At 50.4% G+C, this 26,789-nt stretch overlaps 1 protein-coding gene across 3 annotated transcripts; it reads left to right on the top strand.

Moving 5' to 3' along the window:
* Nucleotides 1-243: 243 nt before the first annotated feature.
* Vps37c (VPS37C subunit of ESCRT-I) lies at nt 244-26,789 on the top strand. Of its 3 annotated transcripts, XM_048458095.3 has the most exons (6): nt 323-441; nt 11,411-11,615; nt 18,209-18,307; nt 22,182-22,353; nt 23,426-23,508; nt 24,749-26,789. In XM_048458095.3, the coding sequence occupies exons 2-6, from the start codon at nt 11,604-11,606 to the stop codon at nt 25,460-25,462; spliced, it is 1,080 nt and encodes a 359-aa protein (XP_048314052.3). In that variant the 5' UTR covers nt 323-441; nt 11,411-11,603; the 3' UTR covers nt 25,463-26,789. The 3 variants fall into 3 exon arrangements, with proteins under 3 accessions (XP_048314053.3, XP_048314052.3, XP_048314051.3); XM_048458096.3 differs by lacking the exon at nt 11,411-11,615 and having other exon boundaries at nt 244-441; XM_048458094.3 differs by lacking the exons at nt 323-441; nt 11,411-11,615 and adding an exon at nt 5,732-5,753.

Raw genomic sequence — 26,789 nt, 5'->3', positions numbered from 1 at the left:
TGGGGCCAAACTATGAACATAAGTGTGGGGGCAGGCCAGGGGCGCCGCAGTACAAATAAGTAGCCCTTATCTGGGCCTCCCTTTGAAGATTCAAAGGATTTAGCACTCAGGACCCTCAGAGCAGTTTGAAATGCATGCCTGCAAGTCTGCGCAGGCGTACTCGCTATGGGCGGAGTCCGACCGCGGGGGCGGGGCACCCCCGCGCGGGCGGGGCCGAGTGGCCCTCCGCGGGTGTGGCTCTCGACTGCAGTCAGCGTTGTGTGTCGGTATCTCGGCAGCTCCGAGGCCCACGAGGCGGGACGCCTGAGGCACGGCGGAGGGCCAGCGCGGCCGGTTCCCGGCGCGGACTCGGGAGGGAGTCACATCCGGCGGGGGCGGGGCTCGAGGATCCCGGAAGTGCGGGCGGCGACTGATTGCCCGCGGTGGCGGCGGCCCCGGCAGGTGAGCGCCGCTGGGGAGGGTCCCGGGCACTGGTGGGCAGCAGTGGACGGTGCTGGAGGCGTTGCCGGCGAGCTCAGAGGCCCCCTCCGCCACCCGCCTGCCTGGCGGAGGCTGGCGATTGGGCGCAATGGGCGCGTGACTCCCCGTGGGCCTGCGCCCCTGCATCGCGGTGGAAGGGCTGGAGGGTGGGAGGCTGTCCTCTCCGGTCGCTTCAGCTCCGCCCCCTCCCACCTATCAGCTAACGCCACGCAGCCCTTCACCCTCTGTAGGAGCATCTTGTGGTCAGTGTGTCATTAAGGGCCACTTTGCTCTTTCTACGGATGGGGAAACTGAGGCCCGTGTGATCTGACTTGCCCTAGCGGCGTAGTGGCGTTAGAGGGACTCTGGCCTTTGACAGGTGGCCTGTGTCTTTCCCCAGAATAGCAAGAGGTTGGAGTTCTGTTCTTCCCATTTCTTCTGACCCCCGACTTGAACTGTCCAGCGTGGCCGAACTGTTCCCGTTCCTGAGCCTTCTAGGTGCAAAGGACAGCGATGTATGGTCCCAGCATGTGCCTAGTTTTCCTTTGTTTCCCACCTCACAGCCGGTTAGGGGTGTTCTTCCACTTTTCGGGTGGGGGAAGGCGTTTCCCAAGGATATACCTTGTCTCTCATCCTGGGATTGCTCACCTTGAGCCAGGGAGCCTCACAGAGGCCCAGGTCTCCTTCATTGCTCCCTGCCTCTTATCCAGGAGTCCACTCAAAATGTGCCACTCCACATTTAGTGACTGTCAGCCCTAAACTGGAGATGATGGTGACATAGGGACTTAGGAAGTACTCTTATTGGTTGGGGCTCAGGGAGGGACCTGATCTGGGCTGCTGGGTGCAGTACTGAACTCTGAAATGAGTCTTTGTTCTTGGCCTTCATAGTGCCCAGAAAAACCCTTTTTTTCCTAAGATTACCTTGGAAATCTGGCCTAGTGCCTTTGTAATTTCCCCTCCATAGAACCCATGATGGGCTGCTTCAGGGGGTAGTTTTCCATTGCTGTCCTGCCAAGCAGTGGTTCTGATTGCTTGTGTGGCTGTCCTGTGCTGGGTACTGTCCTTGGGGTGTTTTGAACATACTGTACACAGAGAATACCTCTGAGTGACTGGTGATCCCAGTTTATGGAGTTGTTGAGATGTTAGGTCATTTGGCTGGTATCAACCAGTGAGTGGGTAGCTGAGTTAGGATTTTTAACCCTCTTGTCTCTTTTCAAAACAAATACATTTAACTCTTAATACTGCCTTCCAGATGCGTCAGTTGCCCTAATGTGTTGGAGTTTAAGAATGATATATGATAATTTTTGTTGAAAATACAGACAGAGCCCCATTTCTGGAGTGTTGTGATGTTATTTGGAGGGGACCCCAGGAGTCTGTTTTTAATACACACATTGGGTGATTCTGATCTTAATGCAAATTTGTAGGTTTTCCGGGCCACTGGAGCTTGGAAATGATGGTTACCCAAGATTCTTGGTGCCTTTTGCTTATTATTTTGACATATGCTAATGTTCCATTAAAAGGGTTTTGAGGTAAATAGATACTTGAGTCATTCCTGGACACTGTTGGCTAGTAGTAGTGGGGTTTTTCCAGACTGACCAAGGAGGTCATTGAAAACCTGTATTAGTGCAGTTACTTTGCTATTGTGGGGGAGTTGTGTTAGAAGTTTCCTCTTGGGATCTGGAGTTTCCAGAAGTTTCTAACCTGTCCCCACCCAGCTTGCCCTGTAACACAGATTTCAGTGATGGCCACAGTCTTTAGGCATGATCCACATATCTGTCCCCCCATTCTCTCCTCTCTGTCAGCTTCCCCTCACTGTCTGGAAGACAAGGAATATCAAACAGGTTTGCCTTGATTGAGCTAGGGCTGACAAGTGAGGCCCTGGGGCTTAGGTTGGGCCAGGGACGGGAGAGTCTCCACCGTGAACTTCAAGACAGCTAACTTCAGCAGAGTAGGCCTGCGCATTGAAGCCCCATGAATATGTTAACTCCCACGGTGAGGTGTCTCAGCAGGTTCCTCAAGCAGCTGGAGGAGCAGACAGGATTGTGCTGCTAGTTCATCCTACTGCCCATGACCAGCAGCTTCCTATTTGATGTCCCTGTGAACGGAGCCCTCCTGTGTTGGTGCTCTTCTTGTTGCCGTGCTGAAAGGAGAAGGGGTCCGCTCAGAGTCCAGGATACATACCTTTCTTGTAGGGACATGCTGGGGACGCAGGAGCTTGAGGTGGCACTGTTATCAGGAAGCGGAGAGTGACGGATGCTGTGCTCAGCTCATTTTCTCCTTTTGATTCTGTCTGGGACCTCAGCTTATGGTGCTGTCCACAGTTGAGGTTGGAAGCCCCACCTCAGATAAGCGAATCTAGGTAATCCCTCACAGGCGTGCTCAGGGGCATGTCTCCCAGGTGACCAGAGTGCCTGCCTAGCTGACAGACCATCACGATTACTTTTCATTTAATTATTTTTAGACTGGGTCTCATGTAGCCCAGACTGACTTTGACTTGCCATGTAGCAGAGGGACCTTGAACTCAGTTTCCTGCTTCTACTTCCCCAGTGCTGGATACAGGAGTGCCCCACCACACTGAATTTACGTGATGCAGGGGACCACACCCAGGGCTTCATTTGAGCTGAGTCGGCACTCTGCCAACTGAACCAGGCCTTAATTTGAATTGTTTTAGATTTGCCTTCTATTGTGTCAAGTCCATCCTGTTGGGAGTGCGGGCTGCTTGTCTTCTGGGCCCTGCTGACTTTCTCTTGTTGTCTCGGAGAGAGGGCACCCGTCACCAGTCTGTTGGTCTGTTGAGGCCAAGGGTTCTTTTGCTCTGATCAGATGGAAATTGAGAGCGGGTGAAGTGTAACTGGTTCCTTTTGGCTCAGCTGCTCTGAGCTTGGGGTGCCTAGCACCCCTCATTCTGAGTGTTATAGCTTTAGGTGAGTGACCTAGTGCCCACTGTCCTGTGCGACAGCTCTTAACTCAGGGTGCGGGGACCCTCGGCTCTCAATGTTACTTCTCCGAGATTTTTCTCAACAGCAGCAGCTAGCAATCTTTAAACTCTCCCAGCAGTGAAAGCCTGCAGCCTTCCCGCAGTCCCAGCTCCATTCTCTCGCCTTTTGTCGTTTCTGTTCTTGCTCTCCACAGCTCTTGACCCGCAGTCTGCTCTGCACTGCCCGTCACCTTCCCCACACTTCCCCAGTTCTTCATCTTTTCTCAGTCTCTGTTCCTGGCAGGAAGACTCTTCTGCCACCTGCTAAGTGCTGCTGGGTGTGGGATCCGGAAACCCCGGGAGTCACCTGTTCTTCATACAGTCAGCTCAGCTCACTCTGCTCCTGGGCAGTAAGACTCCTTGGGGCCTATGCTGCAGCATGCATGGACAGCACAGGGGAGCCAGCTTTCCCAGACTGCTGCTAGGGAGGGAGAGAACAGGCTTTCTTAGCTGGCCAGTCAGTCTCACAAGCTTACTAGCTGTCCTGGGTTGGGGCAGAGCTTCTCCTTGACTGGGTTGAGAATTTGCTGCAACGAGGTCCCGTGTGATGAGGTCAGAGTAGTAGCCATGGACTTGGCTATCTGGAGGGCAGCCCTTGATGCTGCCTTGGCCTCAAGAAGCCAAGCCTCCCCAAGTAAAGCCTTTGATGGGTTAGTGGCTTTGACAATTGTGTGATTCCTTTTGGCGAGAACCAAGTCCCCGTGGAGTGACTGGGTCTGGCTTGGGTCTCCTACAGGAGATGGTGGCTAGATTGGAGTCTTGCCAGCCATAGGGTTTTAAAACAACTTGATTGTCAGCTTACAGAATTGCAGAAGTGACTACTTGATTGGCAGCTTATGTAATTTTTATGAAAATGGGTGCTGCCTAAGTGACTGTCCCTGGTGAGACTTGAGGAGTGGAGGAGGCCTTGGTGTTCCTTCCTGACCACCCCCATCTCAACCTGGGAACAGGAAAGATTGACAGTAGCAGTTCCCATCCTCCGCTGTCCTTGCTCAGCCTAGGGCACTTGTCCAAGCACCACTCTGGGTAATTGCATCTGTCAACTGCTGGGAAGAAGGGTCTAATGGCCATCAATCAAATCCTACTCATGTCTGATAGCTTCTATGATTTAAAAGAAAAAAAAAATAAAGGATGCTTCTAACAAAGATCTCTTCTGAAATTAACACTAACATCCTTTTTTCTTTTTCCTTCCTTCCTTCCTTCCTTCCTTCCTTCCTTCCTTCTTTCCTTTCTTTTCCTTTCCTTTCCTTTCCTTTCCTTTCCTTTTCTTTCTTTTCCTTTCCTTTTTTCTTTCTTTTGAAACAGGGTCTCTCTATATATCCCTGGTTGTCCTGGAACTCACTGTGTATTCCAGGCTTCCCTTGAACTCACAGAAATCCATTTGCCTCTGCTTCATAAAGCTTGGGATTAAAGGAGTGCCCCACCATACTCAAAGTCTTGTGTTTTAAAGTTAGGGTTAGTATAGTTGACTTAGACTGCAGAGAAACTCTACAACCCAGTAACAAAAGCAGCCAGGTCGAAAGTGGATGGAGTACTTGACCAGTATTTCTCCAAAGAATATACAAATGACCAAAAGTACCTAAAATGATATATCAGGGAAAGTAAGATTAAAAGTGTCAGCACGGCACTACTCTACTTGCTGGATAAGCATTAAAAATAGGAAATAGCCTGGGTGATGACTCAGGCAGCAAAATGCCCCCCATTGCAGCATGAGGACCAGAGCCCCAGAACCCATGCAAAGACTGGGTATGGTGCTGGAAGCCTAGATGTGTGAGGTAGAGACGGGAGACTCTGAAGCTCATTGGTCAGCCAACCTAACCATGTTGGTTTCAAGTTCACTGAGAGACTTTGTCTCAACAAAATAAAGATGGAGAGCCATGGAAGAAAGATGCCCAGGTCAACCTCTGGCCTGCACACATACACGTGCACATGCCAACAAGGATAAATATCACACTCACCACACACATACACATGCGTGCACACACTAAGTAAAAATAGGAAATAAGTGGCAAATCGAAGGCTTGTGTGTTTTTGGTGGGAATAGGAAGAGCCTCAGCCACTATGGGAAGCTGCCCAGTGATTCCTCAACAAGTCAGTTAGCTGTATGACACAGCAGTTTCTCTGTATCTATGCAGAAGAAATGAAAGCAGGAACTGCAGTAGCCATTTGTGTATGAATATAGTTGCGTTGTTTATGAGAGTCCAAAGAGCCACGCCCACAGAGTCCATGAACTGGTGTGTGAATGCCCGGAGTGCAGTGCGTATACCAGGCAGCCAGAGTCCACAGTGCCACATGGATGATGCCCAGACAGCATGCTGTGAGATGTGATGGACAAAATGTTGCTTTGTTTTGTTTTTGTTTTTGTTTTTTTGAGAAAGAGTTTTTATGTGTAACAGCTCTGTCTGTCCTGAAACTCACTCTGTAGATCAGGCTGGCCTCCAACTAACAGAGCTCCGCCTGCCTCTGTCTGCATGTGCCGTCACTGGCCCTTCCTTCCTTCCTTTCTTTCTTTGAGACAAGGTTTTACTGTCTCGCCTACGCTGACCTGGAATTCACTGTAATCTTTCTGCCTCAGTTTCCCAGAGTACTGGGATTCCAGGCATGAGCCATCACACCTGACTGTATGGGTTGTTTTTGTTTTTTCCTAGGTTAGTCAGATTCATTGGTGGTGGTTGCCAGAGTGGGGACAGGGAGAATAAGGTGTCAATATTTAATGGGTGCAGTGTGGGATCATGAAAAGTTCTGGAGATACAACAAAGTGAATGTATTTAAATGTCAAAAAATGTGTACTTTGCTAGGTGATGGTGGTGGTACAGGCCTTTAATCCCAGCACTTGAGGAGTGGGGTTGGGATGGGAGGGTTGGGGGTGAGTTGGGGGTTTTAGAAGCAGGCTGATTTCTTGATTCCAGGCCAGCCTGGTCTACGTAGTGGGCTTCATGACAGCCAGGGCCGCACTGAGAAGCCCTGTCTTGAAAAACAAAACAACAAACAAACAAAAACCTGTACACTTCAAAATGGCTGAAACCGGGCTGATGAGATGGCTTAGTGGGTAAAGGCGCCTGCCTCCAAGCCTGACGTCCTGAGTTTAATTCCCAGGAGCTACTTGATGGAAAGAGAGAACCAACTCCTGCAAGTTGTTCTCCGGCCTCCACACATGTGCTGTGACACACATGCACCCTATACATACACATACGCACATTAGAAATATAATGAAAATTTTAAAGTGAGTGTTGTAATTAGAGATTAAACCTATGGCACAGCTTTAAAATCTTGTAAACTTTTTATATTGAAAATGGATTTCTCATAGGCAGCATATATAAGGGTGTTGCTTTAAAAAAATCAGTCTTAGAATCATTGCCTTTAAATTTTAAATTTTATGTGTGTGGGTATTTGGCCTGCATGTGTGTGTGTCTGTGTACTGCTTGCATGCCTGGTGCTCTTGGTGGTCAGAGGAGGGCATCAGATCCACTGGGACTGGAGTTAGAGGTGGCTGTGAGCTGCCTGCTATGTGGGTGTTGGGGACCAAACCTGTGTCCGCAGGAAGAGTAGCCAATGGTTTTAATTGCTGAGCCATGCCTCCAGCTCCTATTTGTTGCCTTTTAATTTGGGTGTTTAGTCCATATTGCTGTGGTGGACTCTTGCTGTTCTTTTTCTACCTGTCTACATTTTTTTGCTCTTTTCTCCCATTTTTGTGACTTCTAAGGCACTGAGTAGTTTTCATGGCCTTTCATTTGCTTGCTGTGTTGGTGTAGAAGAGGAGCATTTCTTTTTAGCAGTTGCTTTAAGTGTGCAGTGTGCAGTTTTCATGTATCAGCCTGTTTCAAGGGCCCTGTGCATCTTCACCCTCAGGGCTGAACCAGGAGCGCTTAGAGTCATCCCCCAACTTTCCTATTCCTTTTCTCCTCATTCCTCTTCATGATTTATTTCAAATAGTTTCTGTTTGGATAATTTTTTTGCACTACAGAATCTAACCTGCCAATTGTCTAGTCTGATACACATTTAATCTCATACAGTGCTTTTTATCTCTGTTTATCTCTTTATGAAACCATTGTCCAAGTCTGTATTTCCTGTGCTTAACCTTTTAGAACCTGTGCTTTTTGAACACACCAAATAGAAATCTTATTAGATTACACCACACACATGAAGTATGGCTGCTATGTTAATGTCATCGCTTGCCAATTCTGTCACCTGTATATATGCGTCCATTTGTATTGATTGTTCCAGGTGCTGTTTCAGTCTTTTCTCTGGTAAGTTCGGATTGGAGATCAAATGTCAGTTTTACCTTGTTGGACATCATGTATGTTGCCACACATCTCTGGATTGTTTGCAGGCATATTGCCATTTGGAACAGAACCTTGAGAGAGGCCTGCTAAGCTTTGTTAGCTGTGATTAGACAGCTTTTAGAGCGGAGCTAGGCTCCCCTACTACTGAGATAATGCCTTCTGTGGAACTTTAGCAGCGGCTGTAAGTGTGAGGCCTTCCCATTGCACTGACCATGCTAGTACTGATTATCTTCAGCAGGGATGACTGGGACCTGGGGGATCCTCTACACATTTCTGGGATGTTCTTTGTATGTAACTGCTTGTCCCCCTGGTTCCCTGCTCTGTGAGTGCTGGCAGCATTGGCTTTCCTGGACTTCCAAATCCCTCTTTCCAACTCCCTGTGCCACCTTGGAGACTGTAGGAGTAAGCTGGGGAGAACTCCATTTGTCTTGTTTCCCTGAGCATCATTCTTCTAGGCTGCCTGGTATCCAGTATTGGAAAGCTGTTCTGCATTTGTCTTGTCTAGCTTTCTAGTTCTTTGAGGTTGTATGTGCATGCATGTGGTAGGATCTGGTCCATGCTCCGAAAGCAGAATTCCCTTAAGCACTCACTGAATGCCTGGTATGTGTTCATCAGTGACCCGCATTGTGGGATGCAGATGTGAGCGATGCATAAAGATCTTAGATTCTTGCTGGACAAGCATGCTATTTCCTAGCAATAAATGCTGCATGGCGTTTTTATAGAACCATGAGAGGTATGGATTCTTTAGGAGGAATGAGCAAGAAAAGCTTCATAGAGATGTTATATTTGAGGGATAAGCAGGAAAAAAGGCGAGACTGTGTGTGCTGTATGTACAATTTCTGGAGGGCTGGATCTGGGTCTCGCTGTCATTATTTATTGAGTGATGAGAAGTGTGTTCTGTGCTGGGAGGTTAGGCAGGGGGAGCTGGGGTGAGCAGAGCAGCTCATGGGTGGTGAAGGCCTCAGGATTAACTGGAAAGGGAAATTGAGGGTCAGCAGATCATCATGTTCCAAGTCAAGGAGCACAGAGTTGAAACACGACACCAAGACACTAGGGAGCCAAGGAAAGTTTCATAGCAGGGCCGTGAGAACTCTGAGTATTCTCTTGAGGTTTCTGGGCATGTGGAAGAGGGCTGAATCCTTTAGAACCCAGTAAGTCGCCTCTGGAGAGGCTGGTTTGTGGCCACAGCCACCTTCCAACTTGGGTAATGGCCTCCATCCATCCTTCCAGAGTCAGAGGTGGGTATGAAGAAGCTCTGACTCAGTTTCTCGTTTTCTGTGCCTTTCCCATTATCCCCAGTGGACCCATCTGCCTGCTTATGACTCTGTTCATCCCAAAAGTTTATGTGACTGGACTTAGCACTGGCTAGAGTAGGCTCTGCAGCCGCCCTGTGTCCTACCAGCCTGGGATGGCCACTGACCAGCCATAGAAGTAGTCCCATTGTTGTGGACTTTGAACAGAGGCACCTCACAACCCAGATATGACCTCCATCCTGATCTTTCTGTAAGGGATGATAGATGGTTTGCTCAGCTCTGAGCAGCCTGAGGTGTGGGGTGGGAAGACAGACAACTGCCTTCATGGCCTTCAGAGACAGTGGTCCGGACACAGCCGAAAGGGCTGGAAGCCTGTGTGTGGTCATTGAAAATGATTTTCTTTTGTCTCTGAGCCACAAAATTAGGAAAGGAAGAGAAGGAAGAGGCCCTGACAAGTGTCTGAGTATCTCTGTCAGCAAGTTTGAAGGACTGGTTGCCTATTTAGACACCTGTTTCTTGGCGGTTCTGTTGACTGACGATGAATGCTATTGATCCAGTTAGAATCCTGTCATCCGGTTCTGGCACTCTGTTGACAGGAATCCAAGTTCCTGTTTTCAGCATCCACATGGGGAGTGCTGAGGGTAGAGGTATGACTGTATAACTGGGCACTGTGCCAACGTAGCCATGGTGAGCCCTGTCCAAGAGCAGGGTGGTAGCCCTTTCAGACACTAACATTTCATTCTTATTGAAGCCCCCTCTAAGGGAAGAAACTGAGGCATGGGGAGATTGTATTGCTTGTCCAGGCTCCCCAGCCAGTGAAGGCTGCTAGCCTTCCAGATGCTAGTCCTGCCCCACAGAGCTGATATATGGGTGCTCTAAGTGGCACCACGTCTCTGGGCACTATGGCCGTGGCTGAGGAATTTGGACTTTAGCCTGAGCTCTGTCTGGTAAAGGATCGCAGGTCCCATACTGTGTGTGTTGAGGATTGTGTTGAGGGTTGTGAGGCTTCTGAACATAATCTAACAGGCCTGTTCCTCGGGGCCTGTCTGAAATCTGTCTGTAGTAACCATCCTTTATTGAGTTTGTCCCAGACACTGGTGTACAGTCATGTTGAGGTGCATAGAATATGTGAGAGTGTGGGCTAACTCCTTGGCTGTCCATGCTGAGCCACAGTTCCTTCTTGTGAGGCTGTGGGAGGACACAGAGTATGTTGTAGCCATGTTTTCTCCTCCACAGAAAGAAGAAGGGCCAAGGCCACACCATGGTTTACCAGATTGCCTTGGATGGTGCTTTGTACCCAGTGAGCCTTTATTGAGAGCTGTGGGGACTGGCATCAGCCTGTTTTGCTGCTGAACTCATCTTGCGGTTCTAGAGAGGAAACAAGACATAGATGGTTAGCCCAGTATGGCCCCCTCTTTGTTCTCTTGTAAGATACCACAGCCAAAGGGAGCAGAAGAGTGGGACTTGGGACGGGGAGGGTCAGTATCAGCAGATGGGGTGAGTTTAGGATGGTGGTCTCCAGGCTTCTTCCTGTTTCCAGCAAGAGAATGGGAAGGAACGGCTGGCACCCAGTGGATGCCAGTGGGACCCAGTAGGCTTAGAGAAAGATCAACCCAAAGGGGCTGAGCGATGATGGAGAGGAAGAGGCTTTGGAGATGGAAAATCATCTCGGAGGGCAGTGGTGACTGGATAGTGCTCTTCAGAGACTTAGGAAGACACTTAGACACTGACTAAAGGAAGATTGGTGGTTGGCTATTGAAGGTGAGTGCTGTCTCTGGCCTGAAGTGGCCCACCCAGGCATTGGGGTGACTCTGAGAAGCTGATTTAAATAGATGGTGGCTGGAGGGAGAGAGAAGCTGGAGTCGGGCATCTCAGAAGTGTAGGTAGAACGCAGCAGCTTTAGGAGGCTCTCTCTAGCATGTGGGCTGGGTCTTGAAAGGAAAGCAGGGAGTTAGCCAGAGACTACAGGTTGCCTTTGTTGGTGAGGTGCCCAGCCAGCTGGTGACAGCCTAGGAGTGGGCAAGCCTGGTTGGTATCAGAAGTCATCTGCCGTTCCCAAGGGCTGGGCTTACATGGGTAATGCCTTACATGGGGGCCCTGTCTTAGTCAGAGTAGGGAGTTTTTCCAGTGGGCCTAAGCAACAGTGGGCCACTGTACAAATATACATACAGGAGGTCTTATCCTGAGGGATTGCCTTCCCCCACTTGATGTGTCTATGTGCTTCTATTTGCAGACTTGTATTTGTGGGCTTTGGTTCACATTGATGTGGAGCCTGTTCAAGAAGGCCACATTTGGTTGCTTTGCTTTGATGTGCGAGCTGGAGTCTTGGCAAGGTTGAGAGGCAGAGTTGTGTAACCATAGGTGTGAAAGTGTGTGTTGAAGTTATCGTGACCCAGTGGCTGCCTAACACCATCAGAGATTGTTTTCATTCTCCTCAGGGCCTTCCAGTCCCTTGATGTTGAGAAGCTGGAGAAAAAGACGGGATAAGCAACCAGACAGGCCCAGCTGATTCAGGTCTATGTATGCTTTGCCATGATGCTCTGATCTCTTTTTGGGACTGGAGGCTGGAGAGAAACCTTCTGCCCGCAGTCTTAGCACTGCTTAGAAAAAGTGAAAAGCTGGGCAGCCAAGATGGTTCAGCAGGTAAATAGGCTTGCCACACAAGCTTGGTGACCTAAGTCTGATTTCTGGAGCGCACATCAGAGCGGAAGGGGAGAACCAACTCATGAAGTTGTCCTCTGACCCCTCCCCCACTCTCACACTAATAATAAAGTTTAAAAAGTAAAGAGTGAAGATTAGGCTGGGGCTGCTGCTCAGTGGTAAAGCTCTCTCCTAACTTGATGGTTCATTTTGATTTCTGTCCTGATGGGATTTAAACTTGCCACAGAAACACATTTCTGGGCTTGCCTGTAAGGAATTATCTAGACTAGGTTAATTGAGCTGGGAAGACACACCCTAAATATGGGTGGTGCCATCTCTGTGTCTTTAGCAAGGATGCCTCCAGCTCCTGCCACCATACCCTCCCTACCCACAAGGGACCATACCCCTGGAATGTGAGCCAGCAATTCTTCCTTCCTTAAGTTCCGTCAGCTGTGTTATCTCGGCAGTGACACAACTAACACACCTACTCATTGGGAGGCCTTGGGTGCCATCCCCAGAGTGGTAGAAATGGCAGTGACTACCTAAGCCCCCAGGGGTCTCCCTTCTGTGACTTAAATTCCAGCTTTTCAGATCATAGGGAGGATCATTTCCACTTTGCTGTGGGTTATGGAGATGCTTCTCTTGTCTCCCCTGGGAGGCCGGGACCCCCATACTTGGGTCCAGGGCTGAAGTCATTCTAGAACAAGACATTAGACTGCAGGATTAGGAAGGTCTCCAAAGCAACAGAAGGTGTCTTTGCTATTGGGGATAGGACAGGTCTAATTCCCTGTAATATGCACTTTGTAGGTTGTTATGGTAGCAACTTCTTCCCTTGTGTTTGGTTCTGGGGAAAATTTATGGGAAACTGAGGGGCGTCAGCTGTCCTTGCAGTGTGATATTAGGCTGGCAAGTAATGTTGACTGGGGAGGGTTGGAAACTGAGCCCACAGAACCTCATCATAGGAAAGAGTTAGGATTTAATGATGCCAGTTACTTGCTTCTCTTGCATCCCAGGCTTTCAGGAGTTGCCCCTCACCATTACAGTACCTTCAAGAGGCAGAGTGAGCCCAAGGGGGTTAATAAATTTCTGCCCATTTCCCAGCTGAGGTTCAGAGGCTTGATGGAGCTCACGTAGCAAAGACTGGTGGGATTGAAGCAGAACCCCAGGTTAGCTGTCCCTAGTTCTTCTTTTGTCTGAGTCCTGTGGAGGACAAGCTGGCATGAATCTGTGAGAGCTGGGGGGCAGTTGTACTTACCAGCCCTGCTGTGTGCTGCTGTATGATCTGAAAAGAGCTATGTGCTCTGCATGGCGCATTTTGGTTTCCTTCCTTGAGTTTGTTTAGGAAAGGACCCCAGGTTGCTTGCAACTGTGTTTGTGCTGAGCAGTCATAGCAGAACTCCTGGAGCGAGGATTGCAGTGTTGTTGTGTTGTTGCTGTTGGGGACAGATCTGTTGAGCCCACCCAGCACCCCTGTCTGTGCCTTCTCCCTGAGCACTTCTCCGGCCACCTCTGCCGGAGTGGGGTGTGGCCACAAACAACAGCCAAGTTGGCCCAAATCCACTGGTTCTAATCTGGCCGATGGCCTTACTATCTGGGTCATATCGTGTTGCCGTTGTTCAAAGCATGTGGGTTGGTTTTGTCAAGATAGGAAGTCACAAAAAGAAGGTAAAACCAGCTACAGGGCTGCTGGCCAACAGTAGACTACAAGGCCAAGGTCCCCAGGAAATGCGCCTCCTGGGTCTCGAGTTCTTCACTCTCTGTTCCCATCCCATCCGCACTTGGGGCACTAGAGCATGTGAGGTGGCTTGGGTCTCCCTCCTTCCGTCCCCCTGCTTTCCCACCCCTCCACTTTTCTGCGATCTGTCATCTGCACGTGTATGGACACTAAAGGACATAATGTTAATTTTCAGTTACAGAACACAGCCCTGGGTTTTGTGGCCCACTCCAAACGGGGCCATGCATCTTGACTGGGCCTTGTAGCTTTCCTGGGAGCTGGCTTGGCACAGCCATCACCCTTTCCTGTAGGAGGGTCTGGTGCAGGGTCAGAGTCTGTGGCTTTACCGGGGTTCGTGGTCCTCATTCCATGCTTGGCCTCAGACTTGTGGGCCTGGTCTCTTCATACAAGGGTGTAGTTGTGACCTCTAGCAAAGGTAAAAAGAACAGAGGAGGCAAAAGTTTTAAAGAAAGAAAAAGGCAGGGATAAGATGGGAGCGGGGAAAACAAAACCAAGCCCTATCCCTTCTTAGCGCAGGCAGCAGGGACCGGTTCTCGCCTCCCTCCCTGCCTCCCCCACCACTGTGGAGAAGAGCAGCCTGGCTCCTGTGCTGTTACTTTCCCGCCTCACTGGCAGTCTGGTCACCTCTGAGGTGTTGGTGTCACCCTCGGAAGACCTGTTATCCCTCTGTACCTGTGACTGCTGTGCCGCTGCCTCACTTGCCACCAGCTCCCCTTGTAGGGTTTGCAGTGGCCCCCACAGGGCCTTCCAGATGAGCTCCTCTCTGGCCTTTGCTGCTCCCAGCTGCCATCCTTCCCACCTCCCTGTCTCCACCTTGCTTCACTGGTCTACACCTCATGCCTCTTCTTCCCTGTGTTCATGTGTTCATAATGACTTATAGGACAAACTGAGTTCTAAGAGAGGAAGAAGAAAGGTGTTTTGTTTTTTAATATGTCTGCTGAACCAGGCTCATAAAATTCAGCATATTTACGTATTTCCTTCTGCTGTGATGTGTATATGGTCTTGCATATAGTAATTGTTTAATAATGCCTATTCCATAAAGGGATGAAGACATGAGGGAAGGCTTGAGCAAGTGGGAGGATGGGCTGTTCTGCCTCTGCACCTTGTTGAACTTGTCCATCATCTGGCCGACCTGGTGTTTCCCTTTTTTCCTCCACTCTTTCTGGGCTCTTTCTGAATTGCCTGTGAGCAGGTCTGTGCCAGGAACTGGGAAGACAAAGATGAATGCCCAGGGCCTTACCAGTTCTTACATTGCCCCCAGTTCCCTTCCCCCAGCAGTCCCTTGCGCTGTCCCCAGGGAGTCACCCGGTTTCTCAATGCCATAGCAGTCATGGGAGGGAAAGTCAGTGTCAGAGCCCTGGCCCCAAGGCCTGAGGAAATTGGACTTGCCAGCTCTCTAGAAACAAAAGCCTAAGGACTTGTTCCCTAAGTAATGTGTTACCAACCCCTACTTCTCTCCTCTGTGACACCCCTGCTGGTGGTTTTGGTCACTCTGAAAATCTGTCTGCCTTGTTGTCTGGCTGGTGGTAGTTAGATGTTGCTAGCAGCAGAGGCCCAGGCCACAGGGCCACAGTTTTAGATAGCTGCTGCGTGGATCTCCAGTAGTGTCCCCTTCTCACCTTTTCCAAGTGGTGGTCCTGAACAAGTACGTGTTGCTCTAGGCTCTCTGGGTGGCTCTAAAAAGTAGGGAATATCTGACTTGTGAGGGACCAGCCCCTGTAACATCCAGTGGGTGATGCTGTGAGGATTCTTGCAGAGCAGTGTGTGCCTGCTGGGCCAGGGATGTGCTGATGATGGTAGGAACCATCTCTGGCCAAGAGGCAGGAATGGCAGCCCTGGGGTAAGCAGTGCACTGCTTTTGTGGGTTTATGGGCTTGTGGTCTCTCCCCATTTGGGGCTTGGTCTTCATCACACTCTTGAGGCACAGCAAATGTGCCAAGGAAAACCTCAGAAGACAGCCCCAAGAACTCTCAGCTCTGTGCAGGGCTCTGCTGAATGGACCTCTTTGTGGGGAAAGGTCCTGGTGCTGCTGGGGTTGCTCCAGTTGGCACTGCTGACCAGTAGTTTGTGTGTGGTTAGCCAGCTGCCATCCTGGGCCCCCAGGATGTAAGAGCGGCAGGCACTGAGTTTAGTGGGTGGGACTGTGCTAAGTGCTGCCGTTGTGGCCCAGTGAGTACTTAACTGAGCCACATAGGAGGCCATCGTGATCCTGCATAATTTCTGTGGTGTTGAAATCTTTGGTCAGCATTTGTTCTGGTGCTGAACATGGATCTTGTGCATTGTGTCACTGAGCCTGGGAGGGAGGTGCTGTCATTCAGTCCATTTTACAGATGAAGAACCTGAGGCTCCCGGAGCTTCCATTTGGGTGATATAGCTGACAGATGAAAGAACTGGTCTTATGCTAGGTCTACGTTACTAAGTCTGGACTCCATGTGTCTAGGTGTATTCAGGTCTTTCACAGTTTTGAGACTGGACTTGAACTATGTAGTCCTTGCTGACCATGAACTCCTGATCCTCTGGCTTCTACCTTTCTGGAGTACTGGGGTCGCAGATGTGTGTCACCATGCCAGGTTTTATACGGTGTTAGGGACGGAGTCCAGAGCTGTGTGCCTGCTGACAAGCACTCTGCAATGACGCAAACTGTGCTACCATCCTCAGCCGTTTTTTTGTTTGTTTGTTTGTTTGTTTTGTTTTTGTTTTTGTTTTTTGAGACAGAGCTCATAGAGCCCAGGCTGGTCTTGAACTCCTGATGTCCATCTTTCAAGTGCTGGGGTTATGGGCATGTACCACCATGTCTAGTGAGTCTCAGGACCTTTAAAGTGCTGTCTTCTTCACTGCAGGCGCACTTGGGTTTTGGTGGAACAGTATTATTTCTCCTCAGAGCTATGGTCTAACCCATGGCCGCTGCTCCCATGCTCCATAGCAGCATGTTCTGGCTGCTAGACCCATGATTTTGGGTAGCAGTGTGAAGTATGCACACAGTCCAGGATGGGATTTTTGGTTCCCTTCCTTTGGGTCTTTTCATTGTAAAGAATCACTCTGTAAGAATTTCCTTCCTTCCTCTCCTATGTATTTGTATGTGCATGTGGTATGTGTGTTCACACATGTGTGGATGCACATATGTGTACATGCATGTGTGGGCGTAGGTCTAAGGTTGATGTTCAAAGTCTTCCTTTACCTTCCTTCCTCTCTACCTCATTCACTGTGACAGGGTCTCTCTTAAACCCAGAGGTAACCATTATGACTAGTTTGACTAGCCAACTGGCTCCTAGATCCTTTGACTCTTATCTTCAGAGCACAGGCCAGCAGCCATGCCAAGCCTGAATTTGCATGGTTTCTGGGGATCCAAGTGCCTGGGTGATGCAGTGTAGGTCACACTGTAGATGCCCAGAATCTGTTGCCTCCTGCATGATATAGTAAGTCTGGAGTTATCCTTTCTTAGACCAGCTGCATCCATGTCCCCAGGACGGACTGTGGGCTTCTGGTGCTGAGGCTTGGGTGGGGTGGGCACTTACCTCATGATGAATTTCCATGTTATTTAGAGGCTGGGCAATGTGGAGCCCTCAGGAGACGATGGCTAATACTACTGCCCCACTTAAGTAGCTCTTCAATAGCAGGGTGGCTATGTCATTTGTTCTTTAAACCAGGACACTTGGAACATAAAAGGAGACAAGTCAGGCTAAAGCAGGGTGAGGACCTTGACAAGAGGAGCTTGCTATCATTGCTCATTTCTTTCTCTCCTCACCTAGGGATGCCATACCCTTCCCATTACAGATGGGAAACAGACCCAGAGAAGGATGCTTCTGTTACCTTGACTCTTAATTTTCAAAAGCCTTCTTGGTTGAGTCAACAGCATGGCCCCCAGGCAAACTCTACAAAAGGAGGGGAGAAGCCTCGTGGTGGTAGCACTCGCCTTTAATCCTAGCACTTGGGAGGCAGAGGCAAGCAGATCTCTGTGAGTTCAAGGTCAGCCTGTTCTACAAGAGCTAGTTCCAGAACAGGCTCCAAAGCTACAGAGAAACCCTGTCTCAAGACAAACAAAAAACAAACAAACAAAAGGAGGGGAGAGGGCCCTTTATTTCCTCAGAGCTATAATTTTCTGGAAATAGCAACCTTTATGAGATCACTCAACGTGCATGCTCTAAAACCTGCATATATAGGAAGAATGAGAAAACGTAAGCATCAAGGGTCCTTTCAGCAGAAAGAAAGAGGATTCCTGGCTGCCCCAGACTTTCCCCCAGGCCAGGCTGTGACTTGTCGTACAGATGACAGAAGGCCTTTGGGAGAGTGATGGGGAGGACTACTGACCCCGCTCTGCCAGAGTAACCTCCTGTCTGGGCCAGTTGCTTTCTTTCCCTTATGACTGCCCATGAAAGTGATTTGATGATGATCCTCCCCACCCCATTCCAGTGAGGACGTAGAGGTGGCAGTTTGCTTTTGTGACACATGGAGAGGACTGCAGTTGCAGAATCCGTAGGGAGACCTGAGATTGCTAGAACACTAAATATAGCAAGCAGGGACATAGTTGGGCCTGTAGTGTTGAGGGCTGTAAAGCCCTGTGGTGGGGGATGGGTAGGCAGCAGGGGTGTTTAAATCAGGTTCAGACAAAAGGAGTCATGTACCAAGGCCTGGAGCTAAATTTTGTCTGTGTCCCTGTAGCCTGGCCCCTCTCCCGCCTTTTCCTGTTAGCTCCATGCCATCTAGTCTTGGCTGTCAAGTAGACAGATCTCTCATCTGTCTCAGGGTTTACCGGGGAGCAATGGCTGGGGCTCCAGGAATGTGTCACAGGCACCCTCACATCTCCTTGGGCTCCTCCTGTAGGTGACTTTCCCTTAAACTGGGTGTTGCTTTATGTTTCCAGGGGAAGATGGAGGGGCTGAAAGATAAAACCCTGCAGGAGCTGGAGGACATGCAGAATGACCCGGACGTCATTACCCGGCTGGCCTTGGAGTCTCCTGAGGTACAGGGAGGCCGGCAAATGCTGCTGTTGCTGTCCCTCCTTCCTCTTCCTCTTCTTTCTGTTCCTCCTCCTCTTCCTATTTTTTTTAAAGTAATTAGTCACTTAATGTCTTCAGCAAATGTATTTATTTTACTTTATGTCTGTCTGTGTGTGCCTGATGTGTGTATGTGTACCAGACACCCATAGAGGTCATCCATCTGGAGTGACTGTGAGCTGTTGTGTAGGTGCTGGGAACTGAATCATGGTCCTCTGCAAGAGCAGCCAGTGTTTTTAACTGTTGAGCCATATCTCCAGCTCCACGTAAGGTGTTTTAAAAATTTCATTATATTAAGAGTGTGTGTGTGTGGTACAACTTGGAAGAAATGATTCTCTTTCTAACAAATGGGTACTAGAGATTGAATTCAGGTTGTTAACTTGGTGGCAAGAGCCCTTACCCACGAGCCATCCCACCCACCCTATCAAATGCATCTCAAGGATGCTTGCTTAGTGGGAGCTTGAGCCAGGATTCACCTTGCTGTCCACTTCATTAGAGGAGCCCTGAGGTTTCAGGCCAGATCCTGGATCCTCTGGGAGCTTAGGGAGTGGTAAGAAGTTCAGGGCCCACCTTGGACTAGGAAAGCCAGGGACCCAGATGGCCCAGGAATCTTCATACTGTTGTGGCCTGAGTCTAGAGACAGCTCCCTGATACACTAAGGAGGGGGAGCGAGCCCATTTTCCCCCCCCCATTGCCTGTGAGACCCTGTGTTCTCCTATGACTCTTGGACTGAAGAGATTTTCCTTGGCTGGCCAAGATTTCTATTGCTCACTCATGTTTTATGTTGTTCCTCATTGTAGCCAGCACCCCATCCCTCAGCTCCTAGTCACAGGGCCCCTCTACAGAGCTTGACTTGGCCCTTCCTGTCACCATCCTCTGTGACCTTCCTGTGAAATGGAGGTCAGGTGACTGGTTGTGGCCACCCAGCCAGAACCCCCACAGGTGCCCCAAGAGTGGCTGCAGCTGGCTATTTGCCTGGAAATGCTGTCCTCTGCCTCTGTTTGAGGGAGAAAAAGGAGCACAGGTAATGGTGGGCTCCTCAGATTGGCACTCACGTCTTCCCTTCTTTCCCCCGTGAGCAGATGTGGCATGTGTCTATGAACTCACAGGAAGTTGCCCATCCAGCATCCCCATCCGTCATCCTGGAGCCCCTCCCCTGCTCCACAGCCGCACATACTACATGGCCCTGTTCCCACCTCTGCTGTGCTTTCTGCTGCCATCTGCTTGCCCGCCCTGGTCAGGCCTCTCTGCTGCCCTAGAGATGACCCAGGGCTGGGTTTGAAAGGCCTCCTGCTAGGCAGGGAGTAGGACAGGTCTTTGTGTGGCTGGTCTCACAGCCCTGAGGCAGGAATGACCCTGTTTTAGCAGCATGAGAGCTCTGACCTGGCACATTCATTTGTCACATAACAGGCTGAGTGTCCCTTACACCAAATGCTTGGGTTGAGAGTATTTCAGATTCCTTGGATTTTGAAATGTTTGTATATATTTACTAGTTAGGTATCCCTAATCCAAAAAAATGTTAAGTCGGAGACATTCTGAAATCCTGAACTTCGTGACTGTCACATTGACACTCTGAAATCCAGAACGCAAGAGTGTCATTGAGAAAGGTCTGTGTCTTAGATTTTGGGGTGTTTGATTAGGGATTCTCAGCCATCAAATTCCAAAAGTCTTTATTTTATCCTCTGTGCCACATCACAAGTGTGGAGGTCAAAGGACAACTTTCAGGAGTTGGTTCTCTCCCACCACTGGGAGCCAAGGGCTCAAATTCAAGTCAGTCAGGCTTAGCAGCAAGTACCTTTACCCACCAAACTATCTTGTTGGCCCCAAAGTGCTTCTTCAGTTAGTGAAAGCAGCAGAATGTTAAGGGAATTCCCAGGCTCTTTCCTGAAAGGAGTGGAGCTTAGCCAAAGCAAGTCTGTGCTAAGTTCTTCGTTGCTTCCAAGCTGAGCAAGTTTTCTCCCTATTGGAAATGTGAGGACTGCAGCCTCCTGGCCAAAGGGCAGATTGAACATGACTGAAGAAGAGAGTTGAATTCTCTGAGGGGTAAAATACTGTGGGATAGGCAGAAGCAAAATAGGGCAAACTACTTAGATTTTCAGAAAGCCTCTGCCCGGCGGGAAGGCAGCAGTGTGTCACCGTGGGGAGAACCAACAGAAAGAAGAGAAAGGTAGTGGGAATGTTTCTCTGTAGAGAGAGTGCAGGGGCTGCAGCATGGGGAGCTCTGGGGAGCTGTAGAACTCCACTGGCCTCAGAGTCATGATTTGTAAGAGGTGGACTAGCAGGGAGACGTGGAAGTGTGTAGTCAAGCTTAGGGAGGGTGGCATGGCATGGATGTAATGCTCCAGACCCAGGGAAGAGTCATGGATGTGTAAGGATACCCAAGGGTGTGTGACCCAGAAAGGGCAGGCTCCACTCTGAGTTCACCACACAAGTAAACACAAGTATCCCAGGCTTTTTTTCTTTTTAACAATGTATTTTTTGTTATGTGTATTGATGTGTGTGTAGATCTGTGCATGTTTGATGCATTGCCTTTGGAGGCCAGAAGTGTCTGTTGGATACCCTGGAGCTGAAGTGGCAGGTGGTGGGAACCACTTGACGTGGGTACTGGGAGCCAAACTCAGGTCCTCTAGATGAGCAGTATGTGTTCTTAGTGCTGAGCCAGCCTCTAGCCCCCTTGGCTAACATTCAGACTCACCAGTTTCTCTGCTCCAGTGCCAGTGAGCTTGTCCAGTGGTGTTTCTGGGTGGACAGCAGACAGTCTAGGTGGAGGACTTCTAGACCCGAGCCCTGGCAGCCTTCTCAATTGGGGGATAACTGGCAACATCCCTCTTTCTAATAGGCAGCAGCCTGCTGTAGGCTGCAGGGCTTGAGACCCTGAGTAGGGATCAGAGCAGGGTCGTCCTTCTTGAAAGTCCTTATCCAGGATGCTGCCTGGCTCCCTGTGGCTGCTGTAGAGTAAGTCCATCTGGTCTGGTGTGCCGCAGCTAGTGGCCAAGGTGGAGTTCTGTGTTGGAGGACCTTTTGTTCCCCCGTGGAAGCTGGTCTTGCTAACATCTTTCCTGATTTCTGTGGCTAGTGCTGAGCCCCCTCTGCTGGTGTCAGATGGTATTGTGATAGGATGGTGGCCTGTTTCCAGCTCTCCTGAGTGAAGCAGATACCTTTCTATGTTAGGCCTGCTGGACAAGGTTCCAAGGCTTCTGCCTGCCTGGCATTTAAATAGGGGCCTAAATGAGGGCTCAGTGATGCTGACATGGAAAGCATTTCCAGCAGAAGGCATTCAGGGAGTATCTATAGTTCTCTAGACCGTGGATGACCTGGGAGGCAGGGTTGTCTGTCCTGGCCCAGAACCCTGCCCCCACCTCTCCCTCAGTACTTTTGGAAGTTCATAGCGTTTTTAGCTTGTGATCTGGCCCGGACCACCTGAGTTCTCTCTAGCAGCCTCTTTGTGTGCATGTGTGCATAGCGTGCGTGTTCATATGTCTTCTCACTTTGAAGCTTGGGGACCAATGACTGGGCCCTGGGCCCTATTCCTTCCTTAGGAGTGGACCTTCCTTACCTGTGTCCTGCCCAGCACAGAACCACCTACAGGTGCTTGTTCTTTGAGAGGCCTTGAATAGGTATTTAGCCTCAGTGCCTATTTCCCATGTGTCAGCCTCACAGGCTCCCTTGATCACAATGTCTTGTATGGAGTTTAAACCCAGACTCCTGTGACTGTGGTTGAGGGCCGAGCACCAAGCTGCGTATCCCCAGGTGAACATTGAATCCAGAAGCTTTCCACCCCTGCCCTGTAAGGTGACCAGTGACAGTTATGTTTATTGTCAATTGTCCTACTTTCTTTAGGTTCAGGACCTGCAGTTAGAACGAGAGATGGCACTAGCCACCAACCGGAGCCTGGCAGAGCAGAACTTGGAGTTCCAGGGTCCCTTGGAAATCAGCCGCTCTAATCTTTCAGACAAATACCAGGAGCTGCGGAAGCTTGTGGAACGGTGCCAGGAACAGAAAGCCAAGCTGGGTAGGAACAGCTGACATTGGGCATGCACTCTGGGCATCTCCCCTGCTGACTGACACAGGGTTCCTGTTCAAGGAAGGGCAGGGTGGCAACTGGAATAGCATGGAAGTATAGATGCCCAGGACAGGAAAGGGCCAGCAGCTGTGTAGCCCACTGTCCTCCGTGCTCTGGGCAAAGTGCTTTGCATACTTTTACACAACAATGTGGAAAGGTGTAGGTCCTGTGGTTAGTCTAAATTTTTGAGTATTTATATTTTATTAGATAGCTTGGTAAAGTGTGTGTGAGTGTGTGTGCGTGTGCGTGCGCATGTGCATGTGTGAGTGTGTGTGTGTAAAGTGGTTCAGATATTATAGATGAGGAAAGCAAGGCCTGGAGAGATTCAAGGCCTTGCCTGAGGTTGTGCCTCTAGAGCTGGGTGGAGTTGGGATTTGCAAGTCTAGCTTTTAACAGCTGAGCATCTATCCAGCCCTGGAATTGGGATACAAATGTAGGCGGCCGGTGTCTTTGACTGCCTTTGCCAACTTAGCCATCTTAGCCCCGAGCTTTGCAGAGCTAGCCCTGTGGAGGTAGGAGAGCTCCTTGGACAGTTGTGCCCATAGGGAGCGACTTGGCCATGACCTGGGCTCTGACCTTGAGCTCTTCTTTACTCAGGACAGCAAATGCCTACAGGAATCCAAAGGGTCCCACAGAACCAGCTGTAGGGACTCTCTGGTGGGCCCTGGTGTGGCTGAATCCCCAGTGCTCTCAGAACCAGCTGTAGGAACTGTCTGGTGGGCCCTGGTGTGGCTGAACCCCAAGTGCTCCCCGAATCAGCTGTAGGAACTCTATGGTGGACCCTGGTGTGGCTAGACCCCAAGTGCTCCCAGAACCAGCTGTAGGGACTCTCTGGTGGGCCCTGGTGTGGCTGAACTCCCAGTGCTCCCAGAACCAGCTGTAGGAACTCTATGGTGGACCCTGGTGTGGCTAGACCCCAAGCACACGGAGGGCATGTCATGTGCCTTTGCTGCAGTTGGAGTCCTCAGATTTAACTAAAGCAGTGCTTTTGATATGTTGACCTCTCTCCCCTTCCTTCCAGAGAAATTTTCCTCAGCACTGCAACCTGGGACCTTGTTGGACCTTCTGCAGATCGAAGGCATGAAGATTGAGGAGGAGTCTGAGGTGAGGTGGGGAGTGATACCCTACTCCCTTAAACAGGGTGGTAGCCCTTGGAGCCAGGTCTCATGGTAGGCCCAGGAACCACAAAGCACAGAGGTTTGGAATGTAGCTAGAGTAGATGGCACCTGGAGTCCCAGTGGCGCACAGTGTAGGGACACATTCTAAGACCCCTGGCAAGCACTTGAGACCACAATTAACACTCACTTCTGAGTAGACAGTACTGTTTTTCCTGTACATGTATGTCTGTGGAAATGTATAGTTTATGAAGCAGGCTCAGTGAGCAATTAGGAACAGTAACCATGGGCTGGGGATAGCCCAGTCGATAAAGTGTTTGCTACACAAGCATGACATCCTGAGTTTGATCCTCTGTACGCATAAAAAGCTAGGCTAGGTGGTGCACGCCTGTCTTCCCAGTGCTGTGGAAGAGATGGGCAGATCCCTGGGGCTCCCTGGCAGGCAGGCCAGCTGAACTGGTGAGCCTAGAGTAGAGACCCTGTTTCAAGAAAGGGGGTGGACAGATCCTGAGGAACAATACCTGATGTTGGCCTCTCGCCTCCACATACACACATGTGTGTGTTCATCCATACACAACCACACCAGGGCCCACCAGAGAGTTCCTACAGCTGGGTCTGAGAGCACACATACATTCACACATAAGAATAGTAACTAATAATGGATCAGATATAACAGTATTTTATAATAAAACTACTTAAAACTTATAGATTATTTCTAGAATTTTCCATGCAATGACTTTGGACCACCAGAGGATCTCTAGTAACTGGAACCGTGGATAAGGGGGTATTACTATACCAGGGCCCCAGGTGAATCAGGGATGGGTGACTGACAGCAGGCCCCAGGGAACTTGCAGATGTGGGTGGATGATGGTACAGAGGACACCACAGCATCTGAGGCTAGGCTCCTGCTCCTTGTCTCTCTTGCTGCCTCCTCTTTCTGGATGTCCCTTTTGTATTTAGGGCAGAGACTTCTTTGTGTTTTGGATGGAGGCAGCTTGCAGGTGTTCAGCCTAGGAGCCAGCAATCAAGTCACTTGCTTAGGCCCAGCTGTTGAACAGACTTAGAGTGGCCCCCAGGGGCCTGGCATAGTGTTGGGAAGGGGACAGTGTGACCATGGAAGACATGGTCTTGACATTGAGGAGTTGACATTCTGGTGAGGGAGCCATTCTGAAGGGGGCCGGGGAAGGTTGTGGAAGGTCTCTGTTGCCAACAGGTCTTGTGTCCTCTAGGCCATGGCTGAGAAGTTCCTGGAGGGTGAGGTGCCCTTGGAGACCTTCTTAGAGTCCTTCTCCTCCATGAGGACACTGCTGCACCTGCGCCGAGTCCGCGTGGAGAAGCTCCAGGACGTGGTGAGGCGGCCCCGGGCTTTGCCGGAGTTGGCTGGAGATGCCCCTCCACCACGTCCACCGCCCCCACGCCCAGCGCCCCAGGCGACGCCCCCTGTGACTGACGAACAGCCTCCACAGCCCTCTGTTGTGACTCCCTACCCTTTGCCCTACAGCCCATCCCCAGGCTTGCCTGTGGGCCCTACAGCCCAGGGAGCCCTACAGCCAGCCCCCTTCCCTGTGGTGGCCCAGCCTTCCTCCTATGCTGGGCCTCTGGGTCCTTCTTACCCAGCACCTCAGCCAGGACCTAGGGCTGCTGCAGGCTACTCTTGGTCCCCACAGAGGAGTGTGCCACCCGTGCCTGGCTATCCTGTGGTCCCAACTAGCACCTCTGGTCCAGGATACCCCTTAATGGGAAGCCGAGCTCCTGCTCCTGGGTATCCCCAACAGTCCCCCTACCTACCATCAAGAAGCAAACCTCCCTACCCAACACAACCTCAGCTCCCAGGCTTCCCAGGACAGCCACAGCCTCCAGTGCCCCCTCAACCTCCATATCCTTCTGGGCCAACCCCTCCCTATGGCTTTCATCCCCCGGGACCTGCCTGGCCTAGATACTAGCCCTGATCCCTGTCCACCTTCTTCCTTCCATCTGCACCATGACCTCTGGCCACCATCTGCTGAGATTCGAGGTTGACACTGGAAGTGGGGCCAACACTCCCTGCAGAGTAGGGACACAGAGGCCCCTGAAAGTCCCTGGACAGTGCAACATGGGTCCTTCTGGGAGCTCCTTTTGCCAGGGACCAACTCAGCACATCCTGAGGTAGCCTGGTATGAGCCCAGGGCTCTCCAGTGTCTGCATGAGCAAGTGTGTTCGACTATGCACAGCTTCCTGCGCTTGCTCCCTGCCATCTGAACCAGTGCAGAGTGATCTTGATGACAGGCAGGCTCTCCCTTAGAACTTGGCGTGATTCATGTGGCACCAGGTGCCAAGGGTCACAGCTCTGTCTGTCCATTTAAGGATGGTCTATCTCATTTATCACAGTTGGGTCGAAGGAAGTAACTGTCAGGAAAAACAGGGACTTTGAGTCCTAAAAGCCATAATTTAGCTGCTGTGCCAGTGTCAGGCTAGTATGTTCTGTGTCCTGGTTGGAACCGCAGCAGCACTGATGAGGGAGCTGGGGAATGCCAGGGGAAACCCAGGCCTCACTTGTATGCTTGGATGCCCTAGGGGTCACCCTGAAGCCTCTGGCTGGTGTTGAGGACCCGGGTTACCTCCCAGCCACCATTTCACTCCTGGGGCCCTCTACTTCTGGCTGGCTTTTTCTGAGGTTCACCCATCCCTTCACTCCTTTAGTGCCTTGAATCTCATTTACTAGTAGCCCCTCTATCCTTGTGTAATTTCTTCCTGTCCCCAATGTTCCTGCCCTCACAGAATATCCCAGTGGTGCTCCCAGGCATCATCACTACATTGGGGTTGATTGCTCTACACTCTCTTGTCTTCAGAATGTAAAGGGCAGGGATTGTGAGTGCAGCCCCAGTACTTGGTGGGGGCCAAAGCTGTTTAGTAATAAAAGTGACTACAGTATCCCAAAGGGGCTGCAGCAGATGATGCATCAGTGTGGCTGGTCCAGATGTGAACCAGGTCTCAGGGTGGCCCCTGGAGCTGTCACATGTTTGAAAGTTGTATGTGCCTTGAAACATCCCCTGCCTGGGTACCCAGCCTCTGGTGGACCAAGGTGCTGGGGGTCAAGAAGGAACCCCATCTTCTGGTGCCACCCTGCCCACAGGCCACTGCCCAGGGGTGCATTACCAACTCTGTTTGCTTCTCCTAAGTTATTTATAGAAAGGAATCACTAATGGAATCTGGTTGACTGCTGCTGAACTGAATGAATGGCCGCCTGTTTGTTTGCGTAATTGCCGTAATAAACGTTGATGAGTTCCCAGG

This window comes from Myodes glareolus, chromosome 7, assembly GCF_982192425.1.
Source record: "Myodes glareolus chromosome 7, mMyoGla1.1, whole genome shotgun sequence".
Lineage (NCBI taxonomy): Eukaryota > Metazoa > Chordata > Mammalia > Rodentia > Cricetidae > Myodes > Myodes glareolus.
Note: the sequence above shows the minus strand (reverse complement) of the source record. Positions and strands in the feature narration are given on the sequence as shown.